The sequence below is a fragment of the Pleurodeles waltl genome, chromosome 3_1 (assembly GCF_031143425.1).
Source record: "Pleurodeles waltl isolate 20211129_DDA chromosome 3_1, aPleWal1.hap1.20221129, whole genome shotgun sequence".
NCBI classification, from domain to species: Eukaryota; Metazoa; Chordata; class Amphibia; order Caudata; family Salamandridae; genus Pleurodeles; species Pleurodeles waltl.
Window position 1 is genome coordinate 1141864826 of NC_090440.1, and position 24810 is coordinate 1141889635.

At 46.5% G+C, this 24810-nt stretch overlaps 1 protein-coding gene across 2 annotated transcripts in view; it reads right to left on the minus strand.

Annotated features, from left to right (window-relative positions):
- Nucleotides 1-24810, minus strand: part of GLB1L2 (galactosidase beta 1 like 2) — a 746782-nt gene that overhangs the window by 517997 nt on the left and 203975 nt on the right. For both annotated transcript variants that reach the window (XM_069224446.1, XM_069224447.1), the window contains exon 5: nt 16877-16985. In XM_069224446.1, coding sequence (XP_069080547.1) covers nt 16877-16985 — 109 coding nt within the window. The remainder of the gene's footprint in view (nt 1-16876; nt 16986-24810) is intronic.

Here is a 24810-nt window from a genome sequence, read left to right on the forward strand (position 1 = left end):
GCCATCTTGCACCCTGAGGGCCTCACTGGACTCAGTGGAGGAATGGACTTGGGTAAGTCATCTACAATTACCCCATATCCACCACACCTGTAATGCATGCACCAGCTCACCCCTCCAACTACCACTAGGATCACACCCCACCCTGGCCTCAATCACAACACCCAGGCACCTTGCATGCCCACAAACTCACCAACAGGCCCACATCCCTCCCCCTGTGCACAGCCACTCACCCCTGCAAGGTATCACAATGGCACTACACCACCCACAATGCACCACCACATCCCATGCAAAATGCAATGGTAACCCCACAAAAGGTCCCTGCATGACCCAACGGGGAAAGAACTGCACAAAATAGGCCAGAGCTGTGCATCCTCATGCGAATTAGTAAATGTAACACACATGTCCATCCCCCCACAGGCACCACCACCCATGCCACCCTGACGGAAAGGACAAGGAGTGCCAGTGCCCCACACAGAGACAGAAGCACCACTCAGGATACTTGAGAGGGAACTGTGGACACTGAGGAATACTCAGGTCAGTCACACAGTCCTGGACTGTCACTCTCCAGCAGCCCTACCCAGAACACCACTGACAACCCTGTCACCCAGCCACCAACATCTGCACGTGCCAAACGACCCCACACCAGTGTATCCAGGCCACAGACTGGTGGAACACAAGTACAGAGACCACAGTCTCCACCTAGGAACAGGCAGGATGACGATGGCCCCAGAACAAGTGGTACCGCCAGACCTGTGCAGGGGACACAGGCACAGGGGACTAGGCCCAGTGGGAGAGTATCAGTGGCCTAGGGGGAGGCCAAAGGTTGGATGCTGCAGCCCAGGAGGTGATCTCTGAGGTTCTGGAAGCATACCACCATACCCAAGACAGGATGGGCCAGATCCTTGCCACCCTGTAGCAGAGTCAAAGGCTGCAGATAGCCCAACATCAAGAGACCATGGAACAGTGGAAACAACTCAATGCCACCATGGCTACTATTGCAGGGGTGCAGCACCACCACCCAACCCAGCCTGAGACCCCCACAAACTAGGAAGTCCCTACCACTGACCACGACACAGACCAGCCATCAACATCATCAGCAGCATCTGGACTAGTGTCACTGTCTAAGGACACACAGGAGACCAGCACCCCTACCCATACAGCCCAGCACAGACACTCAAACAGTCCCTCAGACCCAGATATGGCACTGGAACACCTGCCAAGACCAAGGCACCCTCAAAGAAGTGACTTTGACACAAACTGTTTCCCAAGTGTGCCACTGTGCTACCATCCTCAGCGGCCAATAGCAACTCAACAACTTGCAAGGTACAGATGGACCTATACACACTGCCACCAATCGCTGAGACCATGTAGCCAGTATGGACATCCACCATCAGCCCACTCCCCATCACCGAAAAGAGCACCAATGTTTTCCTGACAACAATTAAAACACATGTACACCAATTTCTATGTCCCCTGTCATTATGTTGAATCAAATGTAAGTGTGAATGCATTTGCCAGTTAAATTCAATAATCAGACCTTTATTGCAGGAATGGCACCCCACACACATCATTGTGTGGAGAAAAACAGAAATGTACACCATGTTGGTTATCATGGCACATGGCACCTGAAATTCATGTAACAGTGTCAATGACTACAGACCTCACATCCCCAGAGTGAATGAATGAGACTGACATTATGCAGTGCAGACAACATAATCAGTGAACAGTACCTCATAGTCACTGGAAGTATAGTTGGATCCGTTGGTTCAAGGAGTGAACATCTTCCCCCTCTTCATCATCACCATCACTCTCATCCCCTCTCAGAGGAAGCAGGTCTGGATATACAGCACCCTCCTCCTCCAGTAGGGGGATAGATTTCCTCACAGCCACATTGTGCAGAATGCAGCAGACCACCACTATTCTACACACCTTCTCAGGGCCATAGCACAGAGATGGATGCAAACGGAATCTAGCCTTCAGGAGACCTATAGTGCACTCAATCACCATCCTAGTTCGCCAATGGGCCTCATTGTAATTCCTCTCTGCATCTGTCCTAGGATTCCTCACTGGTATCAGGAACCAATGAATGTTGGGGTAGCCAAAATCACCTGCAAAATGGGTGACACAGGACTGTAACAAACTATCATCAGTTGCAGACAACCTGGCTGTCAGCTATGTACAGAAAAAGTGTCAAACACACTCACCTATGAGCCATCCTCTGTCCCCTTGTAGTTGTTCCATCATGTGTGGCACACTGTTGTTCCTCAGGACAAATTAATCATAGACTGATCCAGGGAGCATGGCATTCACATGTGAAATGTACTGGTCTGCAGTACACACCAATTGAATGTTCATTGAGTGGAAGTTCTTCCTGTTTCTGTACACCTGTTCACTTACTCTTGGGGGGATGAGAGCTATGTGTGTGCCATTAATTGCACCTATCACATGGGGAATGTTGGCAAAGGCATAAAAGTCTGACTTGATGGCAGGGAGTTCAGCCCTTAGGGAAAACTTCACATATGTCTGCAGGTGTACTATAAATGCATCCAGGAATTTGGACAGGATAAGGCTAGACATTGGCTGTGAGAACCCTGCACCCATGCCCACTGTCACCTGAAATGAGCCGTGACCAGGAAATGGAGTACAGAGAGCACTTGCACTTCAGTATGGATGTCATGGTGATTCCGATTTGCCAGTCTCTGTACAGGATCCAGTAGCTACGAGTGAGTCTGTCTTTGATAATGATGTGACGTTCCACCATGGTCTCCAAATCAACAAGAGGTCTGTACACAGATGGGGCCCTCCCTCACCTCATGGGTCTGTACCTAGGAGAAGTGGCGAACACATGTGAGGGACACACATTCATTTGCACAACCTGTTGTGTATAAAACACTGCTGTACAACATGTAGGTTACACACAAGCATTGTAGGATGTACAAATGGAGTGATGTTTTAACTGATACGTCTGGACTGTTCTGGGCAATAAATAGTAATTTGGGCATGTGAATGAGGGCTGGGGTCCATAGGGCCTGCATGGGGCCCATAACCTGGAAATATCTGTGTAGTACTTTCAAAATGGCAGCCCCCTGCTATCCAGATATGTAGCAGTGGAAGTGACCTCATACCGCTAGTGGTTGTTGTAATGGCGTGAGGCGGTGTTCACCGCTGTGCACCCATTCATTGGTTAACATGGTTGTCTATGGGGAATATGGGCCTATCATGATCGCCGCCAGCGGTGATGGTGCACACCGCCGTGAAGGGTACGCCATTTTGTCACCCTAGGTTTACTTGACTCCCAGATTCCGTGCATGGAAGTACTCTACTGAGTGTGCTGCTGTGTCCTGACTCTGGTTACTCAAATGGCAAGAGTCACAGGGGAAAGGGTCCCGGCCTTCAACACGAAGGAGCTGGAGAAGCTGGTGGACTGGGTCCTACCCCTGTATGTAAAGTTATATGGGCGACCAGAGGTGCAGGTGAGTAGGTGGATGGCGTGCATGGATGTGTGTGATAGTGGTGGATGCCTGTATGCATGTGTGCATGATTTGTATCTGCACAGGCGTTGAATGTTTGACAATCAGCACGAGTGAGGTGGTGGAATGATGTTGGTAAGTGTCCATCCGATAGAGGACGTACAGCTAGCGGTATCAAATGGGCATTGTCTGACCTCTGTGTTACTTTTCAGTGTGTCCCCTACAGGTCAGCGCCCATCAGAAGAGGGGACTCTGGCAGGTCATCGCCAGGGAGGTGCCAGCCCTGGGGGTCTACAACCGGTAGAGCACCCACTGCAGGAAGCGGTGAGAGGACACGTGGCGCTGGGTCAGGAAGACCTGCGAGGCCCAGCTAGGGAAGTCCTCCCAACGAGGAAGGGGTGCCCGTCGGGCCCTGACCCCCCCAATGCACTGCATTCTGGTGTTGGCATATCCAGACTTGTATGGGAGCTTGAAGGCTGCACAGCAGACACAAGGGAGTGAGTACCGAGACCATTTTATGCCTCCTTGATGGATGTCTGAGGGTGCTGTAGTATGTATGCTGTCTAGTGGCAAGGACTCTTACTCATGTCTTACAGCAATACGGCCCCCATGGGCAATTAGATGATTAGGGGCAGGTCTGCTGTTCCTCAGGTCCTTCTGTAATGTGGGAGATGGTTGTATGCTAGGGTTGTGGCCATTAGTCAGGGGCATAGGCATGACAATAGCTGTAGGTTCTGCGTGTTGGTGTATTAGCTGGGTGGGAGTATGAGTGAACCAAATATCCCAGGCACACGTTCAGACAGCCATGCACACACCTCAACACGCAAGAAGCACACTCAGAAACACAAACACCACACTTTCCACCACAGGCATACACACAGCCAACATACAAAGGCACACACAACAACATCCACTTCCCCCAGTGTGTCCACCTCTCCCGCCTCCCTGTCTGTCACCTCTACATGCACACTCACAAGCACTGCACCCTCAGTCACTGCTTCTGGCCCCATTCTTGGAGTCACCACAACATCAGACATCCAGTCATGCATCCCAGACACCACACCTGCACACACCACAACGACTTTGAGTGACACTTGCATCACACTCACCAAACTTGCAGACACCCAGACAACATCCATTTACACTGGCAGCCTGTCTTGTCCTACTGTGTCCAACCCCCTCCTCCCAAGACACTCAAACATTCCCAGACATCCACCCAACACACATCCACCACACCTCAGCATACTGTACAGGCACCTGCATCCAGGTCACGCACACCTACACCTGTTACAACCACTCCCTCTACCTCCACTCCCACACCTTCCTCCATGTCCACCCCGACTGCCCCTAAAAAACTTTTCCTATCTCATGTTGACCTTTTTGAACCCACTGGCCCACCCCATCTCATCCCTAAACGTGCCCGCCTCCTTGCCCTGTCCACTCCTTCCATGTCCAAGTCCGCCCCTGTCCGCCTTCTCATTCCCGTGCCCCGTCCGCAGTGAGCAAGAAGCCACGTACTGGCTCTGGTCCATCTGCCACCCCCTGGTCTAAGCCCGCTCCCTCACCTTCCAAGGCTAAACCCAAACCCCCTCCACCTCCCAAACGTAAGCCCAAGCCTCCCCTCCCAGATGTAAGTCCCCACCCCCCCAACCCCTGCCTCTGTTCCCTGAGGTGCCTGGCTGCCCCATTGATGTCCCTTTATGATGGAGTACCATGTGCACATGTGGGAGTCAAGTTCAGGCCATTTTGGCCCATCAGCCTTTTAGTGTTGGACTCGACAAAGGCCTCATTTGGACAATCTGCTATAACATCTGTAATAAAGTTTGTGTGCCCAGTGTTGATGCTGGCACACTCTCGATACGTGGTTCTTTGTTTAATTGTGCGGGGGTGTTGTGCACATGTGTCTAATTTAGGCAGGTTGTCTTGGCCATGTGTCGGGTAAGTACCTCTTGCTCAGGTGTGTATGACTTGTGATGTTGTGAGGGGTTGTGGGTGTGTTGCAGGTTGGGTGGGTATGTAACTGTGCCCTTTCTTCCCTTGTTTGGTAGGTTGTGGTACTTACCGTCGTCGTCGTCTTCATCGGCGGTCACGGTTGTGGAGGTATATGGCAAGGAGCAGCACTGGCATGAACTCCAATTCTCTCTCCATGTCTGCTTCGGCGTGTTTTGTGTGCCTCCGGTGAGTGTTTCCTTTTATAGGGTTTGTTTGAGCCTGGCTGTGAGTTGTGATGGTTCCTGCCCCGGAACTGGCAGCGGTCTTGTGCTTCATTATTTGTTGGGCGGGTATGGCCTTTTCCGTCGGCCTGTGCGCGCCTCTTCCGTCGATGTCGGCACTCCTCTGCTGGGGGTGAGTGGTTTTCAGGCTGCCTGTTTTTCATGTGCTTCATTATTTGGCAGTCCAGACCGCCAGCCTGTTGGCAGTAGTAACCACCACCGCCGGCGGTGCGGTCTTTTCCGCTGTGTTCATAATGAGGGCCTTAGTATGGCCAGAATGGTAATACATAATCCTGCTAACTGGTGAAGTTGGATTTAATATCACTATTTTAAAAATGCCACTTTTAGAAAGTGAGCATTTCTCTGCACTTAAATCATTCTGTGCCTTACAATCCACGTCTGGCTAGGTTTAGTTGACAGCTCCCTTGTGCATTCACTCAGACAACCCCAAACACAGTATGCTCAGTCACACTTGCATACATCTGCATACTGAATGGGTCTTCCTGGGCTGGAAGGGTGGAGGGCCTGACAATTACATGTCAAAGGACAGTAGCCTGCCCTCACACAAACGACTGCCACACCCCCTACTGGGACCCTGGCAGACAGGATGGAACAGAAAGGGGACCTTGTGCACTTCTAAGCCACTCTTTGAAGTCTCCCCCCCCCCACTTCAAAGGCACATTTGGGTATTTAAGCAGGGTCTCTGACCCTACCAACTCAGACACTTTTGGACAAGATACCACTTGTGAAGAATCCTATGTACCCATCAGGGTTTCGAGGCGCTGAGGGGAGGGGGGGGCGTGGTGCGCTGCTGTTTAGCGGTCGAAGAGCCAGGTCTTGAGGAGCCTTCTGAATGCGAGGAGGTCCTGGGTCTGGCGTAGAGGTGTGGGGAGAGTTCCAGGTCTTGGCGGCGAGGAAGGAGAAGGATCTGCTGCCGGAGGTCTTGCGCTGGATTCGGGGTACGATGGCGAGGGCGAGGTTGGCGGATCGGAGTTGACGTGTTGGAGTGTAGAAGTTAAGTCTGGTGTTGAGGTAGGAGGGTCCGGTGTTGTAAAGCGCCTTGTGAGCGTGGGTGAGGAGTTTGAAGGTGATCCTCTTGTCTACCGGGAGCCAGTGGAGTTCCTTCAGGTGAGGGGAGATGTGACATCGGCGGGGTATGTCGAGAATCAGTCGGGCGGAGGCATTTTGGATACGTTGGAGTCGTTTGATGTCTTTGGTTGGGATGCCTGTGTAGAGTGCGTTGCCGTAGTCAAGTCTGCTGCTGACGAGGGCCTGGGTCACCGTCTTTCTGGTTTCTGTTGGAATCCACTTGAAGATTCTGCGGAGCATTCGAAGGGTGTTGAAACAGGAGGAGGAGACGGCGCTGACCTGTTTGGACATGGTGAGGGCGGAGTCCAGGATGAAGCCGAGGTTTCTTGCGTGGTTGGCAGGGGTGGGCGGGGGTCTGAGGTCGGAGGGCCACCATGACGTTCCAGGCCGAGGGAGTGCGCCCGAGGATGAGGACTTCCGTCTTGTCAGAGTTGAGTTTCAGGCGACTGTTGTTCATCCAATCGGCGATGGCTTTTAGTCCCTCGTGGAGGTTTGTTTTGGCGGTGAGCGGGTCTTTGGTCAGGGAGAGGACGAGCTGGGTGTCGTCGGCGTAGGAGATGATGCTGAGATGATGTTGGCGGGCCAGTTTAGCGAGGGGGGCCATGTAGACGTTGAACAACGTAGGGCTGAGGGAGGATCCTTGGGGGACGCCGCAGATGAGGTTGGTGGCTTTGGAGCGGAAAGGGGAGAGACGGACTCTCTGAGTTCTGTCGGAGAGGAAGGATGAGATCCAGTGGAGGGCTTTATCTTGGATGCCGGCTTCCTGGAGGCGGGTCAGTAGGGTGCGGTGGCAGACTGTGTCAAAGGCGGCTGATAGGTCGAGGAGGATGAGGGCTGAGGTTTCGCCGTTGTCCATTTGATGTCTGATGTCATCTGTGGCGGCGAGGAGAGCAGTCTCAGTGCTGTGGTTTCGTCTGAATCCGGATTGTGAGGGGTCCAGGATGGAATTGTCTTCGAGGAAGTGGGTGAGCTGAGTGTTGACGATCTTCTCGATGACTTTAGCTGGAAAAGGGAGGAGAGAGATCGGACGGAAGTTTTTGAGATCGTTGGGGTCGGCCTTGGGTTTCTTGAGGAGGGGTTGGATTTCTGCGTGTTTCCAGCTGTCCGGGAAAGTGGCGGAAGTGAAAGAGAAGTTGATGATCTTGCGGAGTTCGGGGGCGATGGTGGCGTTGACTGAGTTGAATACGTGGTGAGGGCAAGGGTCCGTGGGGGAGCCTGAGTGGATGGTGTTCATGGTTGTTATGGTTTCTGCATCGTCCACGTGGGTCCAGGCGGTGAGGCGGCAGTCGTGGGAGGAGACGTCGGGGGTGGGGTCTGGCGGTGGACCGGTGTTGAAGCTGTTGTGGATGGTGGCGATTTTCTGGTGGAAGAAGGTGGAGAGGTAGTCGCAGAGTTTCTGGGAGGGCGGGATGTCGTTGGAGTTGGCTTTTGGATTGGAGAGTTCCTTCACGATGCCGAAGAGTTCTTTGCAGTCGTGGGCGTTGTTGTTGATGCGTTCGGTGAAGTGGGCGCGCTTGGCGAGGCGGATCCGTTGGTGGTGTTCACGGTTGGCGTTTTTGAGGGTGGCGAGGTTGTCGGGTGTGCGTTCTTGGATCCATTTCTTTTTGAGCTTCTGGCAGATGCTTTTGGAGGTGGTTAGATCGTCTGTGAACCAGGCTGGTTTTTTCTTTCCTTGGATTGCGGTGGGTTTCTTGAGTGGGGCAAGGGTGTTGGCGCAGTCGAGAATCCATTGATGGAGATTGATGGCGGCTGTGCTCGGGTCGGTTGCGTCGGGTGGAGGGTTGTTGATGAGGGTGCTGGTCAGTTGGTCTTGGGTGACTTTGCTCCAGTGGCGGTGAGGAGGTAGCTGGATGCGGTGTTGCTCTGTGATTTTCTTATAGGTGAAATGGACGCAGTGATGGTCGGTCCAGTGGAGTTCGGAGGTGTGGCTGAAAGAGATGTGGTTGCTTGAGGTGAAGAGGGGGTCAAGGGTGTGTCCGGCGATGTGGGTGGGAGTGTTGACTAGCTGGTGGAGTCCGAGGTTGAGGAGGTTGGAGGTCAGTGATGCGGTGTTGGCGTCGTTGGCGTTTTCCAGATGGTAGTTTAGATCTCCCAGGAGGATGTAATCAGTGGAGGCGAGGGCGTGGGTGCTTGCGAGGTCGGCGATGGTGTCGCGGAAGGGGGCTCTTGGTCCTGGAGGGCGGTATATGAGGGTTCCTCTGAGGGTCGTGTTGGGGTCCGTGTGGATCTGGAAGTGGAGGTGTTCGGCTGTCTTGAGGGTGTCGTCCGAGTGGGTGTGAATTTTGAGGGTAGCTTTGTGAGCGATGGCTATTCCGCCTCCGATTCCGTTGGTTCGATCTCTTCTGATGATTTTGTAGCCGTCCGGTATGGCGATGGCGATGTCCGGAGCCGAGGAGTCGTTCCACCAGGTTTCGGTCAGGAAAGCCACGTCAGGTGCAGTGGTGTCGAGCAAATCCCAGAGCTCGATGGCGTGTTTTCGTGCGGAGCAGGTGTTGATGAGGATGCAGTTCAGGTGGTTGGGGTTGAAAATTTTAGTAGTTGGATTAGTCGTTCTGATGCAGGAGAAGTTGCAGGTGCGGCAGGAAAAAGGTCCTTTAGTGTGCTTCGGGGACGCCCGGAAACATTCAGTGGAGGGGCCGGGGTTGAAAGCGCGGAGTTCGTTGGTCGAGTAGCGGATGTGGGGGGCGCGGGGGCCAGGGGGGGTGGCGCTGGGCGCGGTCCAGGCGCGGACGGGCGCAGACGGGCTTGCCTCCGGCGCACCAGCGGCGCGCCCGCTGCGCGCGTCCGCGCAGCGCCAGCCATTAAGAAGGGAGGGAGGACCAGCTGGGAGGCGGGAGGCGGGAGGGAGCGGCAAATGGGGGCGCGAGGGGGGCGGGCCGCAGGGAGGCAGCGGCAGGGAACGGGGAGCGCACAAGGGGCAAAACACTGAAAACGAGCAAAAATACAAGCAGTTACAATAAGAAAAGCACACAATCAGAAAACAATAATGGCACAATACACGATCGGGGAGACAGCAGAGCTGCTTTGATGAGTGGCAGAATTGTGGATGGGAATTTTAAACACTTGTATCAGCAGGGCATGCAGCTCCTTACTTCCCCAGCAGACTAGACGGTATGCCTCTTCTGGCAAAAACCATACACTCCTAGATCCCTGTGAGCGAGTAGCCATTTCTATTACCTCCGTCCTCAAGGCACCCCTCTATTTTTCCAAATGGCGTGCTGTTCAGTTGGTCCAAAAAAACATGAGGTTATCCCTTTGATGAAAAAAGAAACATATAAAATACACTCAAGTTTCTTTGCTAGATTTAACAGTCTTTCTGTGGTCCCCTCAGGTGGCAGTTTTGAAACTGGAGCAGTTTGTGTTAAATGTTACAGAATATAATCACAATATAGCACATATATTTTTCTGGGTAAAATGCTTAAACTATAATGCTTTCATCCAAAGTAGTCGTTTTCTTGTGGGATATCCGTACTGCTGCACTAGACAGTATTCTAACCTGTGAAATTTGTAACATACAAAAAAAGAGGCACATCCCACCTTTTTCAAATGATGTGTATGAATATTGTTTTATTTCAATTTTAAACAGGGAGCAATTTCAATTCTCATCAATAGCAATAGCCTTCAAGACGCTATAAAGTTTGCACTGTTAGTAGAAATGTCTGCATTGTTTCAGACTAGGGAATGCATATACCATTCCGAACTAAAGGCACAATCTAATTGTGAAATCATCAAGATATAAGATCATATACCTGCTCACTGGCAAATCTGCACTGCTAGCCAATGTCACTTATATTCCAAGGTCTTTAATGGGCAAACAAAATACATATCCCAGAATGCAGAGTGCAGTTGGATAAAAAAGCAGTATGTTCTTGTATTACACACAGGCTATGGGGTTAACGGGAAGCTGTGCTTTCACACCAGGCCAAAGTAAATTGAGTTTGCACTACATAAAATATCACACATAAGCACACCGAAAACATGGAAATGTCACATATAGGCAGTTTGAAATCTTGGCAAATCTGGTGGGATGCTCCTAGCCACTGCCCATGAAGTCAGAAATTTGCTCTTTTAGAATATTGGCCCGCTATTCCCGCAAATTGCCAAGACCCTTCCTGTGTCCTTCTAATAAGAGGTTCTTAAGCAGCGAGGTTTATTCTTAGGTGCTTCTATTACGGACAGTCCCAGTCAGGGCTTTGTGTACAGCCCTGGTTGGCTGACTGACTCACCAATTTAGCAGCACGTCTTTCATAAAAGAGCTGCACATCTCGGAAAAGGTTTCCTGTGGCCAACGCCTAATTTTAGCCGCGGTTGCAGCTGGGGTCCACCCGCACTCATTTTTGGTGACCTGCTCTTATTTTTCGCCATATGACTTTGACCCACAGCAAAGAAAAAAAATACAAAAGGGGAAGAAAGAGAAATATGGATAAATAGTAACAAAAGGAGAAAGCAGGTATGAAAAAAGAACTGTAAAATGAGATAATGAGCTAAAATGACATTTGACTCTAATATTACTTTGAAAGTAGCACAATGTTCTGCAGCACCTCCATCCTCCAATAACAGAAACACTTTCTACAGAGCGCTGTTTCACTCTATGCCTGTGTTCAAACTCTCAGACAGTTTTCTATAGCACAAGCTCAGTGCTTAAATACATCTGCACAGCTTATACGCATAGTAAAATACCCCATAATCACCAGGAGAAGCTGCAAAACTCTCACAACGAGGGGATAATGAACTATGTTTATTATCCCCTCGTTGTGAAAGGGGTGGGGCATCTGGGGTGAGGAGCTGTGAGGGGGAGTGCTCAACACTCCCCATCACTGCGCATGTATGTTTGGCTGACGTCTGGCCAGCCAAACACACATGCGCTGTAGGCTCTCTCCAACCCGCAACACAGTTGCCTGGTTGGAGAGAGCCTGCACAGGCTCCCAGTCTGCCCGGGAGCGCCCTGGGTGCTCCCAGCCAATCCTGACGCTGCTTTGAGCATCGTCAAGATTGGCTGCAGGGCAGGCTGGGAGCCTGTGCCTGCATGCAGCCAGCAGGGAAGAGCAGCGTGGCGCGGGACTGTGTCGAAAAGGTAAGTGTCCTTTTTTTGGTATTATTTAATTTTATTAATTTTTAGGTCGTCACCCCCCCCCCCCCCCAAGCCTTCCTCACACGCCGCACCTGCCCTGTGACTGCAAACTCCACCCACGACCCACTCGGGAAACGGCATTGGTCAAATAACTCTAATGTGGAAGTTTCTGTTCTTCAAGGTCCTGATGCTTACCCAGTTGTGCTTAATTGTATTACAGCAGGTCATAGCCTTTAGCCGGGCGACAAATCACACTGTTGGTTACACCATGGGAGAGTGCATGGTGAGTAGCCAGAGAAGTGCTCTTATCTGTCTTGGGAGGCAGTGTCCTAAAGTGTGGCTGAGGTGGGGGGCAGAAGGGGTGACACATGCAGAATATAATTGTAAATAACTTATGTTTCTAATTTACTCTGGAGGTCAAGTGTTACACTTTGATTTCTATTACTCTAGAGGCAGGGTTTATCTGGATGGCCAGTGTCACAGGTAATCTAGGTGGGAGTGATGTGGCAGGGGGACAAAAACATAGGAAACTACATAGCACCAACCTTGCCAGAGGGGCATTGGGATCCTCTATGCACATACCTCAAAAAATACAGAGCAATCAGGGAAGTCCCAGTAATACATATGGCCACATGCGCAAGGCAGAGATGCTGTCAAATGAGTAAAATGATGCCAAATATGGAAGAAGGGATGTTGTTGACAGAAGCAGTAGTTTCACGTTTAGTAATACTTTATTTAAACAAGAAAGTCTATCAAAGTGAGAACCTTGTAATACAAGTACAATCAGAATTCATACGACAATTAAAAACATAAACTCAGTAAATAGTGCTATTCGTAGATCATTTTTAAGCTAAAACGTAAGTGACATAGTTAATGCAAACAAATATGAAAATTGCCAGCTGTCTTCGCAGCGTAAATAAAAAGACATTTAAAAGCTGCAACAGATGGAGACAATTCATAAAATAAGTATGGGCTGTAATTAGAAAGAGATCTATAGCCTAATCGTACAGATAAAAATCTGAAAAAGTATCCAGCTATTGTGGCAATACGAATAAAACGATCTGCAAGGGCCAGGTTGATATATATGCAGGGTCCTACGCACATGTCTACTTGTTTTGCACACCTCAAAGTACCTAAGAATTGCCGTTTTCTCCAGGTGTGGCAGGTTGGTCAGGCCATAAAGTGACAAGTGCTATGAATAACCTGGGCCTGTGTTTGTTAGTAATAAGGCATAAGTGATCTTAGCCGGGTGTGACTAGCGCAAGAATAAAACAGGAGAGACTAAAGACCAAAGGTTAGGTTAGAGGCGGCTATAGTCATGAAAAGTACCTTGTGTTGAAGTTAAAAGAGTAGTGTGTTTAATATAGAAAAGTGCAAACTAAAAACTGGTAAAATCTCGGTTATGCCACAAGTCTGGGGGACGATATTAAGGAGATGGATAGGAGAGTTTCAGCACAGGATCAACAGACAGTAGAGGGCAGGGACAATTGATAACTCTAACCTGCTGACTGAACTCTCCTAGCAGCCAACACATAATACCATTCACTGTCCAAAGGCAGAGTGTTACACATGCAGGCTCATAGGTCAGGTTCCCTCTACTGGCGTTCTTGGAGCTGCGCCCTACAATTCTGAGTTGTTTGGAGATGGATCTAGCTTTATCATTGTGTGTGCTTTGTCCAGCAATTTTATTACTCCAACGATTGCATGAGGAGGTGCTTCATTCAGAGTAAAGTTCACAGCTGCCTGAATTGTTTGAATACCTTGTTTGACAAGGAGGTGGTGGAGGAGCCTTCTGCGGTCGTCAATTAATGCTGGGCAAGTGCACAGCAGATGAGGTAAAGACTCTTGTAGCTGACTGCAAAGGTGGTACTTATTGCTCGAACTGACCAAGGTGGAAGCAAGTCTAGGAACGAGAAGTTTCCCATTCAAATAGAGCAGAACCTGGTTTTGTAATACACAGAGAATGCGTCTGTGATGTTTGTTTGGACACCTCTTTTATCATAGCTCCCTTATACAAGCACCGTGTGCTTTCTACTCTTGAAAGTCCGACGGTCCTGTTCAAAAGATTCTTTATGAAGTGTTTTGTTTGTAGCAAGTTTAAAATGCAAGTAAAAGAGGTTTTGGTTCCTGTAAGTTGCAGCATTTATTTTAGCTCCAAAGCATCCAAGGGTTTTGGGATGCAAAGCTGGTCAATGATGAAACTTCTAAGTGTCTTCTTTTGCTGCACATGCTGAGTGCAGATATTTAAGAAGGCTGGCTTTCTGTGCTAAAAGTGGGTTACACAACATGAATTCCAATCTGATCTGAGCTGCGGAGGTATGAAGAGGGAGTTTGAATAGTGATCTAAAAACAGAACTCTGGACCGTGTTTTAAAAGGAACCCAATTTCCCAGGAAAGCTTCCAGGCCATCACCTACAGTGGGAATAAGTTTATCTTTTATAATTTTCAGTAGAGGCTTCAAGGTGGACTGTTTTACTTGATTGAAAATTGTGTGAATGGCAAATAGGTGATGCAGCTTTAGGGTTTAATGAGTTTAAATGTGTTAAGTGCCCACCCTTATCATCCAGCCAGCATCCCAGGTATTTGTAATTTGATGCTACCATCAGGTGTGATTATTTAGATGTCATGTGCCAGTTTTGTTTCCTTTTCGAGTCGAAAATTATGATTTTTGTCTTTTCGTAGTTCACTGTCATACCGTTGATGATGCCGTGCTTCTGTAAAGGATCAATAAGTCTCTGCAGACCTTTCGTAGTTTGTCTTAGAAGAACAATGTCATCTGCATAAAGCAGGGAGGTGATAGATTGGTTTGCTAATTTTGGTGCATCACTGATTATCAAATCCAAGGCAGGTGCCAGATCACAAATTAGCAGGTTGAATAGGGATGGGACTAAAACACACCCCTGCTTGACTCCTTGTTCTGTATTTATGTAGTTGGAAACAGTACAGTTGTACCCCAGTTTTACTCTTACCCAAGTATCAGAATAAAGCAATATAATGCACCAGAGTATGGGGTCAGGGATGTCTGAGGCTTTAAGTTTTAACAAGAGTAGTTGATGATTAACGTGGTCAAAGGCCTTGCTGTAGTCCACAAAGCAGCAGTGGAGGAACTGCTTTCTTTAAATATCTGCTTTGTCACTAGCATATGGATGGCCACTACTGTAGATTATCTATAGTATCCAGCATGGGTCTAAAGCCTGTCTGGTTGAAAGATTTTTTTTTTTTTTTAGTTAGCCCATGCATCCAAATCCTCAAAAAGTAGGGAGGCAAAATATTTGGCTTCGACATCCTGGAGAGCTGTAAGGCAGTAGCTCTCAGGATTTGTCACCAGACCTTTTTTTGTAAATAGAAGGAAGTATTGCTCCTTGCCAGGACAGGGGGACAGAGTCAATGACAAAGCAAGTTGTGAATAGCCCTTCCATCAATCTAGCACAAAACTCAACTTCTTGTTTATAGACAACTGAGGTATTTCCATTAGAACCGTGAGCATCATCAGCTCTTCTTTTCGCGATCAAATTGGTAATTGTTTTAGGTGTGAAATACATCAAATATTGGTAGCTTTGTGTCTCAGGTCTGCTCTGTGCCTTGGAAAATTTAAAGTGGCTAGGTAACAAATTGAAGCAATCCGGTTTAGTTTTATAAAGGGTGCTGATGTATGTGGTCCAACTTACAGCCGTGACATTATATCTATTTAGTATGCCCGGTTCAGTTTCTCAATTTAGACATTTGATGATAGTCCAAAACTCCTTGGAATTTTTAGTTCAGCAGGCCATAAAAAGTTCTAGCTGAAGTACTTCCTCATATTGCTTTTTTGGCATGCCAGATTATTTTTTTTGGAGTAGTACTTGTCAAGAATGTGGATTTCATCTGGAAATGTGCCATTAAATCCAGATTTCAGTGCTCTGAGCTTTTTGTTCAAAGACCTTTTCAAGATTTTGAGATATTTTGTGAACCCAGGGCGACACAGAGTAGGACCTAAAAGGCTGAAGCCTGGACAGCATAGTAGAATGCTGACAAGGGCGTAGAGGAGCTGTAGCACAAAGGACTCCCAATCAAACGTTGTTTGCCAAGACGGAAAACTCTGGCTTGAGTTAGTAGATTTCCAGATCAAGTATTTCACTGCAGTAGTCATGCCCCTATTTTAAAGACATAGGCCCTCATTCTAAGTCTGGCGGGCGGCGGAGGCCGCCCGCCAGACTTCCCCCCTCCAAAATACCGCTCCGCGGTCCAGAGACCGCGGAGGGTATTCCAAGTTTTCCCCTGGGCTGGCGGGCGGCCGCCAAAAGCCCGCCCGCCAGCCCAGGGGAAAACAACCTTCCCACGATGAAGCCGGCTCGTAATCGAGCCGGCGGAGTGGGAAGGTGCGGCGGGTGCTACTGCACCCGTCGCGGGCGAACCGCCAGGAACAGGATGGCGGTAGGGGGTGTCAGAATCCCCAAGGCGGCGCAGCATGCTGCGCCGCCTTGGAGGATTCATTTGGGCAGCGGGAAACTGGCGGGAGACCGCCAGTTGTCCCGGTCCGACCGCGGCGTTACCGCCGCGGTCGGAATGCCCAAGGGAGCACCGCCGGCCTGTCGGCGGTGCTCCCGCCCCCATTGGCCCTGGCGGTTCTGTACCGCCAGGGTCATAATGAGGCCCATATATTTTAAAGGCAGGGATACTGCTGTACAAATACACCTCATGAACAAGGAAAGAAGTAGAAAAGCAATCAAGATTGGCAATCTGAGCAGAATGTAAACAATCTTTAAAAGGCCTAGGTTCCACTAACTCCTGATAGGCCGAAGAAGGTCCAAATTGGGAGCAGAGGTTCCCTCCCATGCTCACAAAGGCCCCAAAGGACAGACAAGTACCAGCAGGACGAGCTCTCTTTGTGTCATGCCACAGGCGATAGCCAGCAGGAATGGGTTAGATATAAACCGTTTGATAGTTTCCAGCCATAACAGTACCAAAATGAACCGCCCATCAATATCACAAATTGTGCCATTAATTTATTACATTTTTTTTCCTGTGAAGATTTTACAGTCCACAATACGTACCTGAAACCGGACCACTTTTCCCATTAGATGATCAAAATAGGCGTCAAAAGCAGCAATAAATCCTGGGTAAGTGGTTCGAAGCTTCATGTTCTTGTCTCTCAGTAACCAGCTATGAACACATAAAACAGTAAATACTGCTTAATTAACAAGCTGGTAAAGAATGTCACGTCTCACATCTGCAGAACACGGAAAATTGTCTACTACCGTCCACCAAAGCTATTTCATGCAATGTCATCCAAAGAATAAGAATACAAACCAAGGCTAACTACAGTCATCTTAAAAGAAACCGCCCATGCCTGCCCTAACATGTAAGGCCTCATACCATAGCACGCACCAGGAGTGTGAACGGATATACCAGCTCAGAACTCTAACATCCTGATTTTGAGTGTGCTGGTGGGTGGTTAACAATTATCGTACCTGATAACATAGAATACATTGAAGTTTGTTATTATTGGGTGCAATAATAATCACGAGTTAGGTGTTAAACCCTTAAAATGGTGCACGAAGACGAAAGTTCAATCGTTCCTTTATTTTCCACTGGTAAATATCAGCTAGCCATAACTGGGGACAATTGAGGGGTACAGATTTTATCGCACATGGTAATTACAGGGTGTAATAAACTCCAAACAACATTTGGAATAAGGGCCTAACTCCCATACAACATAACCCATTCAAACATGGTTCAGTCATGGTCATAAATGGCTGGCAAGGTTCATGCAATGGATGACGAAATAGCCATAATCTAAGTAACCTCCAAATTAATCTTCAGTATAGTCAATTTGATGTAATTACGTCCAATGTTTACAAATATTCAAAATCCCTATAAACAAATTAATAGGGAAAACACGTTTAGGGACCCCCCCTATTTCTTGCCCCCCCCCTCCCCCATCCCCCCCCCAGATGGATCACCCCGAAACTTTCCAGACAGCAGCTAATAGCGTGATTGTTTTTTGGGAAATGATGTGAAAATTCGGCAAGTGGCACCAAAGTTATTAGCAAAACAAAACAAATTTTTTTTTTATAGAAAACTAGGTCTTAACTACCTAATGGCGACCCCCACCAAGATATACTCTTTCACTGAAAGGGCATATTTTGATTTGCCTATAATTTTTGGCCTCATGGCTCATGAACGGAATTGCACAATATGTGGCAATTGGTGAATCCATTCTGCTAAGTGTCAGCGTTCAACTTTTATAAAGATCTGTTAACTGGGCAATAAGTTATAGGCGAGTGATAAAAATAAGTGGTTTCCCATTTTAGCTCCCATAGAAAACTTTGTCCTCACCTACAGCCTGAAACGCTGAACAGATTAACACCAAGCTTGGAGGGAAAGTAGAACTTTAGTCACAAAACGTGCCTTTTGATTGTTTTTAAGGGGTTAACACCTTTGTATATCTCTGAGATTTAAACTCGTGAATCAATCCTGTCAACCATATTTTCAAATTTTACACAATGCTGGAATAGGGCAGAATTTTTTGGGGGCCATTATGCGCCATTTCGTGCTGTGAAAAAAACTTTCAGAGCCATGGGCGGTCAACCCCAAAGATTGCCAGTCCCATGATAGTGGTGAGTGGAACCCAGACGCATAGAAAACTGTAAGCAGTCCTGGAAAAAACTTCGATTTTCTGCATGCGACCCACAAGTTGGTGCTGTCTCTCAAGTTCAGTAGCGTCCATTTTAGTTGCTGGATTTAACAGACACTTTGTGCCTGACTCACAAGTCACCTTCGACTCATGTGTTTCAAACACTGTAAAAAAAGCACGAGCAAATCCTAATTCTAAAATAGGTGTCCATCCTTGAAAGGCATTAGGTAGGAGCCAGTTGTGTGCAGCCTGGGTTGGGAGGACGAAGCATATTGGCGCAGGCCCTAGTTGCAGCCAGAAACCTGTGCGGAGTGTGGGTTGGCCAGTCACTGTAGACTGATGGCAAGCCAAGCCCTGCTGCCCATCAATGCTTCTCACAGCTAAAGGCCAGGGCATGAGTTGAAAATAATGTGGGTTGAGCTGCCAAAACCTGATGCACAAGGCCGAAAGCTGTACATAATGGGGGTTGAAAATAAAATAATTCATAAATAAACAATGAAATACAGTGAAAAACCCACAGTTAAAGAAATAAGTTATGATTGAAAACCACTGAAATTTGTCATTTATGTTTGAAAACTTTAAAACAAACACAACACATGACATAACTCACTGACATCTGCTGTACAAATGCCATGCACTAAAATAAGTGACTAGCTTTGCTTGAAAGGCAGGAGGTAGGAGCCCAACCCCCAGGCAAAACCACTGAAATCTGACTGTTATGTTTTAAAATACATTCAATGCATGACATAACTCACGATCGTCCACAATGCAAAAAATACACCTTTGCCAATGCCACACATACACATAAACAGTTAACTTGAGAACAACTTGAGTTGACTGCCAGATATTGTGCTGTGTGTTTTATAACCAAACTGGTGAATTTCATCAGTTATTTTGCATGTTTGAGTCTCAAACATAACTCACCTTCTCTCTCTCTCTCTCTCCACATATATTAATATATATACATATATATATATATATATAAAAACACTGGGTACTTATAGTAAGGAGCACATGAGTTCCATAGGAATTTTTGGTTTGCTAAAAATGTTGGCACCATTTGACGGATACCCTGACCCCCTTCAACTGGTTAGGGGAGAGAAGGGGGAGGAGACTCAATCCCACCCCCATATGGTCAAAAATGTAATTTCTTTTGTGGTACCATGGATAAACAGATGAGCCGTAGCTAGATAAAAAAATAAAGGAGCAGCTTCTTGCCCTTTTACTTTGGAAACCTCTGTGGTGGGCCAAGCGGTAGTGGCTGTTTTTGAAAAAAAAATATGTTTGGGGAGAAGGCATGCGTGGACCCCCCCCCCCCACCCCACCCCCCAAGCCTTTTGCAGGCCTCCATGATCCCATCCCTCAGGCTGATTTAATTTTTTTTTGGCGGGGGGGGGGGGTCCCCCTCCCCACTCCCTGAGTCGTAGTACAGCCTTGGGTATCCCATCCCCAGGGGGATTTCTTGTTTTTTTTGTGAGAAGAGCAACCTCCCCAGGCCACAGTACGGCCCTGTGAACCCCATCCCTCAAGGCCCGATCTATGTCTCACATATAATATATATATATATATATATATATTCGTATTTGTATTCCGAAATGTTACTATTTTAAAATTAGGACCTGTGAGAAAATGGGTAAGCTGAGTAAACTGACGTGGAAAGGGGATGATTTACTGCTGCAGAAATATATTATGCCTCAAATTACTAAACATCCATAACTCCCATCACATTTAAACCCTCTGGTTCATGCGTGCATTAATATCTCAATGCTTATTTATTTCAGCCTGCTCCTCGGAAAAAGCTTTAAATTCAACAGCTCCTGTTCAACAAAATGGCGTCAAGAAGTGTCTTGCTTTAGTCTTGAATAAAAAAATGTTAGCTCTCTACTTCTTCATTAGAACTCTTTGGTAACGCTGCTATTGATTATGAAGGTGTTAACTTACAGGCTCAGTTGTTACTGGTGTTGGAAGTACATTTTTCTCTCTGCGTTTCAGAATGGTTTAATAAAATGGATGATGAAACTATTGGAAAACTCACAGAAAAAGTGGCAGTATTTTAGCTATCTAGGGCACTAACCATATTTTGTAGGACAAAAAAACCCTAGCTTTGATCATTTGTAAAGGTCATTCTTAAGGTTTTACAACTTCAAATCCATCAAGATGGCTTTAGGTGTACCACAATGTTGTCACAGATACAAACTGTTAGTGCTCTAATTGTTCATTACAACACTCTGAAAAGCTGCAGTAAAACACTGGAAAGTTAAATGAAAGGCCGCTGTTGGGGTTGAAAGTACACATTTCACTCTGCATATCAGAATGGTTTCACTATGACTTTCTCATACAGGTTATGAAAGATGCACAAAAAAGAACTTTTTCTCTCAAACATAATTCATCAAATCCCAGCTCGGTCAGCATTTTTCACGTGGCAAAATCACTTAAAAACTCACCTCATTCCTAAAATGAGTATGACCAACAAATTATTTATATAGTGAACAGAATCTCTCTTTATAAATGTCCTTTTTTGACCCTCAAAACATTGGCATTCACTACTGTGAATTTCAATGAGGACCCATGAGTCAGAGTCCTCTAATGCCTGCCACAACATGTTGTCCATGTTTTGGCCAGCCAGTCAGAGGGGGTCCCTTTGCTACCACCCCTGCCCCTCCCACACGCCCCTGGGATTCTGGGTGTGCTCACTCTGCCTTCTTATATCTTTTTTTCATTCATTTTCAGGGCACAGAGAACGTGTCCCTGAGTCTTGTAATGGATGCCACAATATACTGTTTATTTGTGGCTAGCCAATCAGGATTGACTAGTCCCTTTAAAGTAGTGAATCAGAGTACAGCTGGACAAAATTCTTCTTTTTAACCCATTCATGATCATCTGACTACCTCTTTAAACACACATTTCTCAAAAACAACTGAACATATTTACATCAAATCACAAAAAGCATGATTTCTGAGTAAAGTTCTAAGTATTATGCCACATTTGATGTAATCTGTTCAGTCTTTTCTTTGTATCTGTGCTGGATTTGTTTCTTGTACTGGTATGAAACGTACCTATGTCATCTTCCATGTCATGCTTTGGGATCAGCCCTGAAAAAATCCATGTAATGGATACAACGCGTTGACTATGTGGGAGTGATGATGATATTTTAAAGAAGAAGAACGTCAATTAAAGAAAAAAAAAATGTTGGTAATACCAATAGACTAACGAGTGGTCTTTTTCTTGATGTGGCTAAAGTGAAAACGTGCTCTGGATAAAGATTATTTTTGGGGGGATATTGTTTAAATAACAAATTAGGAAGTGGTGCTGGGATAATGTTTTCTTTATTTGTATATGTGGGCCATTTGGTTCTGAGGGAAGGCGAGAAGAACTGGCTTTCCGATCCCATGCACCAGTGAATGGAGATATTAGCCTACTAGGATAAGTGTCACACATTTTGCCTCAGTCCTTTTGTAAATTAATTCTTACATGTACTTCTGATAACCCTATAAGGAAATTCATCCTCTGGTACTGCTCTTCTCTGCTTACCTTGATAAGTCTGTAAGCGTTTACATCTATGCACCTCCTATATTTGTTCTATGAAGAGAAATGTTCCTATAGTAAAAAATATATTTTTTTTAAATGTACCGGTACTCATAATAGAGCTGCTAAAAATATATGTGTGGTTGTAATACCTGATGTCACTTCTTGTGATGTCACTTCCTGTGAGGTCACTTCCTGGGATGCCACGTTTGATGTCATATGCTGTGACGTCATGCGCTGCAATGCCACGCGCCATGATGTGACTTGCATACTGCCTAATTTGGTTAGCCCCCCGCCCCTTACTTCTTTTTTAGGACGTGTGCCGTGGTCCTGGTAACTTGGAATCCACTGGTTGAAAACAGCACCGTTACTGATAATTACCCATCTATAATTCTATACGTTTATAGAAATCTGTTTGCAAAATAACAGATAGTTAGAAACAGGCAGTATCATACCTAATTTTGCATCATGTAAGCGCTGCTAACATAGCAATAACCGCAACATAAATTAGATCAGAGCCTTTCTGTTGCAATATCCAATGGTGATGATGATAACAAAGAAATAGCCAACAAGTAGAATACCAAGCGGTGCCTCAAACTAATATTAGAAGCTCACGACGTCAGGACCAAAACCTTTACTCTGGGGCTCACTAAATATCTAAGGCAAGAGTTGTGCTTTTTTTATGTCCTTCCACAGAATATTTAGAGGAAAGGGACTTTTCATTGCGTCCCATTTATTAAAAATATGGTGACTGATTTTTTCTGTTGTCTTTCACTAGATAGGTCCCCGAAATATATTCTCCAGATCTTTAGCAATATTAGTGGCGAGGTAGCGAGCCAATTAATTTGCAAAAAACAGTCAAGTGAACGCCCAACAAAACCCTGGTTTGATCTTGAGTGTACCATGGCGCTTAAAGTGCTTAAAAAGGCTACTGCTCACATGACACATAAAACAGAGGTTATAATCAGCTCCAGCAGAGCCTATAATCAAGCCTTATTAAAAAGCATGTGTGATGTGAGGATCAAGGCATGGAAGGATTTAAACAAAGCGGCTAAGTCAACAGATGGTAAACTCTTTTGGGAGATTGTTAACCGTCTATCCTTTACTACTGATTTCACCTCCGGAATTGAGTGTCACATCAGCAGTCAGGACTGAATTAATCGTTTTTCTGCAATTTTTAATCCCAGGGAAGTTTTATTTACTCAACAGGAAGTTACAGTTTTCTTGTCTATTTTAATTGCGGAGGAATGGTTAGCTGACCTCATTAACCATGCTTGTGTAGTCAATGCAACCCAGAGTGCAGCTAATGGGAAGGCCCCAGGCCCAGATGGTGTACTAATTGATCTGTACAAACATAATATTGATCTTTGTGGCCCCCTATTGACTAATGTCCTAAGGGCGGCTGTTAAAGGCAATCTGAAGGGCTCATGGAAAGACGCTGTTATTGTCCCTATTTTTAAAAAAGGAGATTGGAACTTGCCTATCTGCTACCTCCCGATCTCCTTAATAGATTCCACAGTGAAGATTCTTGGTTGGGTAATTCTAGATAAATTCTACACTATGGCTTTAGATCTAGTCTAGGGACAGTAGAGCATGCTCTAAATCTAACTCTCATTTGGGGGAAGTATGTCAAAGCCAGGAGAGTTGCCCTTCACATGGCATTTATGGACCTTTCCTGTGCTTTTGACCTAGTGGACTGGGCAATTTTATGGGACCTAATGGACCTGACAGATATTGATCATACATTAGTGGGTCTGGTGCAAAGTTTGCATACAGATACAGCCACTAAGGTGGAATTTACACTTTCCGGCGAATGTTCGAAACCAATCAGGGTATCTAGAGGTGTGAGACAGGGTTGTATTCTCGCACCTTTCTTATTCTTATTGTACAATAATTCCTTAGGTACTTACCTACAATCATACAGTTTGGACATTCCACGTCTTGGTGCACAAGCAGTCCTGGTTCTCCTCTAGGCTGATGATGGCATTCTTTTGGCATTAACCGCCAACGGCCTACAAAACTTGTTGAATGAGTTCTATGACTTTATGTCTAAATTAAAGCGTAAGGTCAACTTTCAAAAATCATTTATACTGACCTGTGGTCCAAAAGATACAACAACAAGGCCTTTCAAATAGGAGGCACCCAATTAATGAAAGTACCTTTCTTTTGTTATCTGGGCATCTTGTTTGATGCATGTGGGTCTTGGAAGAGGCTGATTTCCCAACAAGCACTTAAATTGTGGGCAGTATCTGATGCTCTATTCAGATTTGCTAACCGGTAAACACATTACAGTATTGATTCAGCTGTAAAGAAGTAAATACCTCTCACTTGGGGTGTATGCTGCTGGTGTGTGGGGCTGTACTTCCCCAGGGCGACTGCAAGCTGTTGAGAACAATTTCCTATGCTGCTTGATAGCATTACCTCAAAGTACAGCAAGTTTTATTCTCCACCTTGAATCAGGAGAAGATTATATTGAGGAGTTTGTGGGTATGTCCCCATGTTCTTATGGATAACAATTTGGGGCACTCCAAAGGCTGTATTTTCTTGCCTAGTTTTAGCAGATTGCTTAAAGCTGGACTACTGGCATGCCATTCCATGGCGGGCATATATAAAAAGCAACTTTTAAGATCTTGGCCTGAATGCACTTTTTGATTGCCTTGATGAGATTTGCCCCCAGATTAAAGAAGGAGTTAAAAAGCTGTATTTGTCTATAGCGAGGAAGGGCGCATCGTAAGAGCCCTTAACATGGTTTCCGTGATGAATTTTATGCAGCTCGATAATATCTCTGGGGTGAATACCTGTTATGGTTAACTAACCCGCAGCATA